At 44.9% G+C, this 8854-nt stretch overlaps 1 protein-coding gene across 1 annotated transcript; it reads left to right on the top strand.

Moving 5' to 3' along the window:
• Positions 1 to 675: 675 nt before the first annotated feature.
• LOC135539124 (protein POF1B-like) lies at positions 676 to 2608 on the top strand (the record flags this gene model as incomplete). Its single annotated transcript, XM_064964975.1, has 6 exons — positions 676 to 768; positions 886 to 999; positions 1178 to 1330; positions 1526 to 1645; positions 1802 to 1930; positions 2444 to 2608. Coding segments are annotated over 6 exons (774 nt in total), but the record flags the coding sequence as incomplete, so codon positions are not given.
• Between the last annotated feature and the right edge of the window lie 6246 nt (positions 2609 to 8854).

The following is an 8854-nucleotide window of genomic DNA, read 5'->3' as shown; positions in this document are numbered from 1 at the left end:
TCCTCTGACGAAGAGGTGGAATAAGGATCGGACCAAAATGCAACGTGGTTCGTTCGATACATCTTTAATGAAGAAGAACACGAACAATACAAAACAACAAACGTCGAAAACCGAAACAGCCCTGACTGGTGCAACAAACACAGAGACAGGAACAATCACCCACAAACACACAGTGAAAACCAGGCTACCTAAATATGGTTCCCAATCAGAGACAGCGATAATCACCTCACTCTGATTGAGAACCGCCTCAGGCAGCCATAGACTAATCTATACACCCCACACAACCCCAAGACAAAACACACTACAAATAAACCCATGTCACACCCTGGCCTGACCCAATACATGAAGATAACATAATAAATATAGACCAGGGCGTGACAAATAGTCGTGTCCCCCTACCAAGCTGGGCTAAAAGTCATGTCCATTATATAAAAAAATATAATATTTATATAATTTTTTGTTCATTTCGATGGACAATCCGCCTATGGAAAATATATTCCTTTGGTTGCTCCACTATGCCTGAAACTGGCTCATTAAACCTCACCCAACCTCTCTTTCATCAATATCTCCTTTATTTTTCATCTCTCTCGCTCTCTCTCCCTCACTCCTCGCTCTCTCCCTCACTCCCCTCGCTCTCTCTCCCTCACTCTCTCTCCCTCACTCCCACCCTCTCAGACCCGTATGACAGCAGACAAGACCATGCGTCTCCTTCTGACCACCTTCAGCAGCCTGAGGGAGGAGCTGATCCACATGTCAGAGGATCTGAGGGTAAGATCTGGGCCCTGGGTCACTGTAGGACCCTCTTATGTTCTCAACTGTCTCATTGAGATATACATGCAGGCAGGCCATCTTACAGTCTTACTGCCTCTGTCTCTGTTCGCCCAGCGTCTGGAGAGTGAGAAGGAGTCCCTGGAGAGAGACCTGAGCTTCAAGGCTGACCAGGCTGAGCAGTATGACCGCCTCCTAGAGGCCATACGAGAGAACAACAGACAGCTACAGGTAGGTGTGTGTGTGTGTGAGAATTTGTGAGTGTGTGTATGTGTGTTTCTTCCACTGTGTGTTGTTTGCCTGTGTGTACACCTCTTCTGCAGGTGTTTTTGAAAGAGAGTATCTCTGCCCTGTATGTTAGTGCAATGGGTGTATGACAGTGTGTGGGTAACTCTATCCATCCATATAGATATCTCTGAAGGAGACCAGCTCCAGCCAGCGGACCCTGGAGACTCAGCTCCTGAGTAGCCGCACTACAGACTCAAACAGGGACTTCCGCATCAAAGAACTGGAGGGCAGCTACCGAGCCCTGGAGAAGGAAAATGAGATGCTCAAACAGAAGGTACTCTAACGCTACCCTCCTCCATCTCTGGCTCTAACCCATTTAACTTCAGAGAATAAGCTCTTAGCAATTCCTTTTACTCATGTTAGCAATTCCTTTTACTCATGATGACTGTAGTATCCGACTGTAGAATTATTCTCATTGATCGAACTTGTTAACTAACTTGTGTCTCCCTCTGTATCCATCTTCATCCAGTTGGCTGGCCAGTGCAGCAGTAGCACCATTCAGATGAATACAGAGGAGTTGTCACGTCAGTACTCAGAGCAGCTAGCTGCCCTGCGCCAGGAGAAGGACAAGGAACTGCAGAGCCTCAGGGTAAGAAGCCTACAGGGATGCATGGATACAGGGATGGGGCCTTCCTGCTCTGTTGGAAGTACTGTAGCAGTACTGACTGTGCTTGTGAGAAGAAATATGGGTAGCTAGTGGTTATACTGACTGTGAGTGTCTTTGACTATCTGTCGGTATGTCCAGTCCCAGCTGACGCGGATCACCACAGAGTACACCACGGAGAGGTCAGGTGACAAGAGCCTGCATCTCCGCATCACACAGCTGCTGACAACACTGGAGCAGCGGGAGGTCGTCATCAAACGTCAGGAAGAGGTCAGGGGTCATAGATACTGGTCACTGGTCGGCCCGGCCCCTTAGATACATACAGATCTAGGAAATGTCTACTCCTGTAATTGGACAAATCTAGAACCAAACTAACCCAACAGTTTTGGATTAGAAAAACAGCCTGCTTCTAGGGTCTGTCCTCACCCTGCTTCTAGGGTCTGTCCTCACCCTGCTTCTAGGGTCTGTCCTCACCCTGTTTCTAGATTTGTTCTTACCCTGCTTCTGAGGTTTGTTCTTACCCCGCTTATTGGGTTTGTTGCCTAACTTGCTTCCATAATTAAGTGATTGGTTTTGTTTAGGCCAGTCTGACTATATTATCTCACAGTTGTTGTGTTAATTTGGCTCCAAAGGATCCTTTAATGTCACCTCAGGAATGTATTTACCTGACACGTTGTGCACCTTTAGCTCCATCATTAACACCTATATTACAGCACAGACCTCATTCCTCCTCCTCCCTCCCTATTCACCTTTGACCTCGCATCTCTGATCTTTAACCTCCAGGACATCTGGCGGTTGCAGCAGGAGAAGAAGAGAGACAGCTCCAAGAACGTCACCACGACCACTATCACCAAAAGGTCAGCCCAACAATACCATGAGCCTGTTTTATGGGGAATATTTGGGGCAGTAGCTCCTCTAAAATGGGTTAATGTAATTTCGGATGCCTAGGGTGGTATTTCCCAAAACAGGATTTTGTACTGGTGTACAGTAGGTACTTAACCAACCAGTATGCGGTCCTTACTGTGTATAACTGATGTGTAGGTACAGGAACCAGTACCCCTCCTGGGCCTGCTAACTGATGACTACAATTCCACATCGCCTGTCAAGGATACCAAGACCATCGTAATCGAGAGCCGGACGGGGGAGATGATCAAACAGGTAGAGTAGAGCAGGGAGGAAGTAGAAACTTGATGGCCATGCGAGAAAGGACAAACTACTGTGTAGCTACACTGAAGAGTAAGTACATCAGCTATTGTTCTCACTTTAGAGTTTGAAGTGAGGGGTAACATTAGGGTAACGATTAAGGTTAGGGTTAGTGGTTAAAAGGAAAATGATAATTAGTGATTAGGAAGGGCTATTCATCTGTCCATTCTGGCATGGCCAAATAGCATTAACCATGTGTGTACTGCCATGGGGCCCCAGGAGGGAGAGCTCGGCACCCTCACTGGGCTGTTACTATTTGTCCCTGTCAGAAGCTGGGCAAGGGTCCGTCGTGTGAGGAGAGCCTGTGACGAGAGGATGATGGATGGAAGTTGACTCACCCTTGTTGTTTGTGAGAGTCATGCATGGAGATGTGAGAACGTTTGGAATGGATTTAGGGTGACAGCACAGACGTTTCCAGGGATTTGAGTAGGGCTGCACAATTAAGCAAATTCACAGAGATCACAATATTGACATGTGCAATATCCATATTGCAAAAGATCCATATGACATGCAATATTTTTAAACACTTTTTAACTGGGTGTAACGTCTGTTTTTATAGTTCACTCTGTCTCTCTCCTTTTGTGGCCTTCCCACACACACCATGCGCCTGTCACTCAGCAGAGCATTTCCTCCTCACTGTTAGATTCCCTATATTCCTTTACGTCAGATGCAGTCAAAATAGTGTTCCAAACAAGAACGATGCTTTTTAGATTTGTATTTTTGGCCCATATCGTGCAGCCCTAGTTGTTCCACTGTCAGTCTCAGCACTCTTATGACATCAAGTCAATCATAGGACTAGAAGAGATCAAGCTTGTTGTCTTTCCAATGCTGAATGAAAGAGTAGTATGGCAGATAACAGTGAGTGGTAAACAGCAAGAAACAAATCTTTTGTACAGCTGATGGATTAACCCTTCACGCCATAACGACCGTATCCATGTTCTGTTCATCTCGAAACAGGAAATCATTACAACCCCTTAAAGACACTGCTCCTCTCGGACAAATTACAACCCCTTAAAGACACTGCTTCTCTCGGACAAATTACAACCCCTTAAAGACACTGCTTCTCCCTGCTCTGCACAGGAATGAACGACAAGAAGACCCCCCTTGACCCCCACCCCCCTCCCCCCAGTATGCTTCCCTCTCCCCGTCCCTCGTCCTCGGGGCTCCCAGGGTGGTGGTGGCAGGGGGTTCAGCACCCCTATATATGGGATGGGTGGTTTTGACCGAATGGGGTTTGCTTGGACAGGAGGCTTCACTTTGGCTGGGATGGGGGCATCAAATACTCAACAACCAAATATGTTATAGTAGAAGCTTAGCGGTTAAGAGTGTTAGGCCGGTAACCGAAAAGGTTGCTGGTTCGAAATCCCTGAGCCGACTAGGTGAATACTCTGTCTGTGCCCTTGAGTAAGGCACTTAACCCTAATTTCTCCAGTAAGTCACTCTGGATAAGAGCATCTGCTAAATGACTAAATTGTAAAATGCTTATGCTACAGCCAGGAGGGCTGAGAGTGGACAGGAAGAGGGGGCTGGGGCTTATTAGTATGCAGCTCACTAGTGTGTCTGTCCTCCATGGAGCCACCACTACCCTGCTAGTCTTTAGGACATCTCCTCTAAATGTGCTATGGTGATAGTATGGTTACTATGCATATAAATAAGGAAGCTACATATGCTTTAATTATGCGCTAATTAAAGAGACTGTATAGTAAAATTTGCTTTGTACGGCCTCTGTTCTGGTCTTTTGCTTTTCTTTTGTGGCAAGGTACATAGTTGTGTTATGTTTCAGCTGCATTTTGTTTCATGTTTATACTTTAAGAGGTGCATGGGTATGTTTTGTTGTTGTTATTGAAATGAACGCTGCGCTTGGGGTTGGGGAGGGGGTTGGAGTGGGGTGTATTAGAATATAAGTGACTGGGTTGGACATGGCCTGGGGCTTGGTTCTATGGATGATAAAAATGGTGGATGAACTGAACATTTTAAAAGTAAAATTAACAATGTATGAAGTAGCATGTTTTTCCTTTGGATTGTTATCTGCTGAAGGGTAATTTATTTAATTGCGGTGGTAAATGCTGTCCCTTTGAAACCATATAAAAACACTTTCAAATAACAAAAAAGTTTTCCATTTCATGTAACTATTATTTCATAAGAAAACATAAACTCAGCAAAAAAAAGAAACGTCCATTTTTCAGGACCCTGTCTTTCAAAGATAATTCGTAAAAATCTAAATAACTTCACAGATCTTCATTGTAAAGGGTTTATACACTGTTTCCAATGCTTGTTCGATGAACCATAAACAATTAATGAACATGCACCTGTGGAACGGTCATTAAGACACTAACAGCTTACAGACGGTAGGCAATTAGGGTCACAGTTATGAAAACTTAGGAGACTAAAGAGGCCTTTCTACTGAGTATGAAAAACACCAAAAGAAAGATGCCCAGGGTCCCTGCTCATCTGTGTGAACGTGCCTTAGGCATGCTCAAGGAGGCATAAGGACTGCAGATGTGGCTAGGGCAAAAATTGCAATGTCCGTACTGTGAGACAACTAAGACAGCGCTACAGGGAGACAGGAAGGACAGCTCATTGCCCTCACAGTGTAACAACACCTGCACATGATCGGTACATCTGAACATCACACCTGCGGGACAGGTACAGGATGGCAACAACAACTGCCCGAGTTACACCAGGAATGCACAATGTGCTCAAACTGAGAGAGAGGCTGGACTGATGGCTTGTAGGCCTGTTATAAGGCAGGTCCTCACCAGACATCACTGGCAACAACATAGCCTATGGGCACAAACCCACCGTCACTGGACCAGACAGGACTGGCAAAAAGTGGTCTTCCATGACGAGTCGCGGTTTTGTCTCACCAGGGGTGATGGTCGGATTCGTGTTTATCAACGGAGGAATGAGCGTTACACCGAGGCCTGCACTCTGGAGCGGGATCGAGGTGGAGGGTCCATCATGGTCTGGGGCAATGTGTCACAGCATCATTGGATTGAGCTTGTTGCCATTGCAGGCAATCTCAACGCTGTGCGTTATAGAGAAGACATCCTCCTTCCTCATGTGGTACCCTTCCTGCAGGCTCATCCGGACACAACCCTCCAGCATGACAATGCCACCAGCCATACTGCTCGTTCTGTGTGTGATTTCCTGCAAGACAGGAATGTCAGTGTTCTGCCATGGCCAGCGAAGAGCTTGTATCTCTATCCCATTGAACGCATCTGGGACCTGTTGGATCGGAGGGTGTGGGCTAGGGTCATTCCCCCCAGAAATGTCTATGAACTTGCAGGTGTCTCGGTGGAAGAGTGGGGTAACATCTCACAGCTAGAATGGGCAAATCTGGTGCAGTCCACGATGAGGAGATGCACTGCAGTACTTAATGCAGCTGGGGGCCACACCAGATACGGACTTTTACTTTTGATTTTGACCCCCATTTTTTCAGGGACACATTATTCCATTTCTGTTAGTCACATGTCTGTGGAACTTGTTCAGTTTATGTCTCAGTTGTCGAATGTTGTTATGTTCATACAAATATTTACACGTCAAGTTTGCTGAAAAAAACGCATTTGACAGTGAGAGGTTGTAGCTTTTCTTGCTGAGTTTATGTAAGTCCTTTATACTGCAACAAATCTATTAGTGTGCATTCTACAAACTACTGGGGGCTAGACAACTGGCTTGTTCCCAGGGTTATGTGTAGAGGTGTAGTAACATGTTTTGGGGATTTAGAGATCGATCTAGTATTTTGAATTCTAGACAGTGAACAAAAGTATTTAATTTATTGTATTGATCAATAAAAACAAAGAAGGCTATTAAAATCATTTCTTTTTTTACTAGTATAATGTGTGTCCCTCAGTTTTATGTCATTGGTGTTACCGCCTTGAAAATCACTGATATACAAGAACCTTGAGCATTATCTCCCGTGGCAACCTGTTATCAGGGGAGGGGTTTATATTAAAAACAATTATTGGCTAATCACACCCTTTTAGTATGTCATAAATTTGAGGATTCCATTGCTTATTTGGTGTGTCTAAATCCAGTATCACTTGGTGTTAGTCGATTTAAATGAAGGGATGTAACATTGTGAGCAAAATGATTCATCTTATCACTTTAGTAAATTATATATAAAGGATTGATGACCTTAGATATGAGCATTTGTGGCCCCCATTTCAGAAAATCCTAATTAACCTAGAATGTCTCATTGGTGTTACCATCATTGGTGTTACTACTCCTACTGGTGGCACAGTGCTATCGTAATCGTAAACAAATATTTAAAGTCATTGAGCTACCATATTTGTTGATTTAGAATGGGAAGATGTATCAAAACACATTTCAATAGAATTATTTTTCGAAAAATAAATAATTTTTTCCCCTAAATGCCTTGCCCAAATGCCACCATAATTCAAGAATGACCCTGAAGTTATCTCTTGCCTGAAGTTACCTCTTGGCTGTGCTCGCCCATGTAAAATTCTCCTGGTCTTTTCCATTTAGGCATTAACCCTCTGCTTTTTGGAATGTAACACTGGTGCATTTGTCTTTAGTTTTTGTTTGTATTTTCTTCCGACATGTGAAACCACAATAATAAGGCCTAGAGGCGACTATATCCTACTCCAGTAGGGCACCATCTGCAGGGAGCAGTTACCTTCTCTCGCCAGCAGAGAGGGCCAGCAGCCTACAGTTGTGCCTCAGAGTGACAGGGAGTGAGCGATAGGAAAGAGCCTTCGTCGAACATCTCACTTCAACATTTTTAGCATTAATATGGAGTTGGCCCCCCTTTGCTGCTATAACAGCCTCCACTCTTCTGGGAAGACTTTCCACTAAATGTTGGAACATTGCTGCAGTAACTCGCTTCCATTCAGCCACAAAAGCGTTAGTGAGGTTGGGCAATGATGTTGGGCGATTAGGCCTGACTCGCAGTCGGCATTCCAATTCATCCCAAAGGTGTTCGATGGGGTTGAGGTCAGGGCCCTGTCCAGGCCAGTTAAGTTCTTCCACACTGGTCTTGACAAACAATTTCTGTATGGACCTCGCTTTGTGCATGGGGGCATTGTCATGCTGAAACAGGAAAGGGCCTTCCTCAAACTGTTGCCACAAAGTTGGAAGCACAGAATTGTCTAGAATGTCACTCTATGCTGTAGCATGAAGATTTCCCTTCATTGAAACTAAGGAACTATTCTGGGTTTGGTGTATGTAAATTAGATGTACATACACCTTAGCCAAATACATTTAAACTCAGTTTTTCACAATTCCTGACATTTAATCTAGTCTGAACCATGAAAAACAGCCCCAGAAATTATTCCTCCTCCACCAAACTTTACAGTTGGCACTATGCATTCGGGCAAGTAGTGTTCTCCAGGCATCCGTCAAACCCAGATTAGTCCGTTGGACTGCTAGAGGGGGAAGTGTGATTAATCACTCCAGAGAATGCATTTCCACTGCTCAAGAGACCAATAGCAGCAAGCTTCACACCACTCCAGCTGACGCTTGACATTGTGCATGGTGATCTTAGGTATGTGTGCAGCTGCTCGGCCATGGAAACCCATTTCATGAAGCTCCTGACGAAAACGTTTTACACTTCAGCACTCGGTGTTCCCATTTTGTGAGCTTAAGTGGCCTACCTCTTCGCAGCTGAGCCGATGTTGCTCCTAGACATTTCCACTTCACAATAATAGCACTAACAGCACTTACAGTTGACCAGGGCAGCTCTAGCAGGGCAGAAATTTGACAAACTGACTTGTTGGAAAGGTGGCATCCTATGATGGTGCCACATTGAAAGTCACTGATCTCTTCAGTACAGGCCATTCTACTGCCAGTGATTGTTTATGGAAATTGCACGGCTGTGTGCTCAGTTTTATACACCTGTCGGCAACGGTGTGGCTGTAAAAGCAGAATCCGCTTATTTGAAGGGGTGTCCACATACTTTTGTATATATAATGTATCTCTGTAGGTCACTGTCCCATTCACTGGTCTGACTGACTGACGATGGATGATCAG

Source organism: Oncorhynchus masou, unplaced genomic scaffold (genome assembly GCF_036934945.1).
Source record: "Oncorhynchus masou masou isolate Uvic2021 unplaced genomic scaffold, UVic_Omas_1.1 unplaced_scaffold_2545, whole genome shotgun sequence".
Classification (NCBI taxonomy): Eukaryota; Metazoa; Chordata; class Actinopteri; order Salmoniformes; family Salmonidae; genus Oncorhynchus; species Oncorhynchus masou.
The sequence above is the reverse complement of the archived record's forward strand: the minus strand, read 5'-3'. Positions and strand labels throughout refer to the sequence as shown.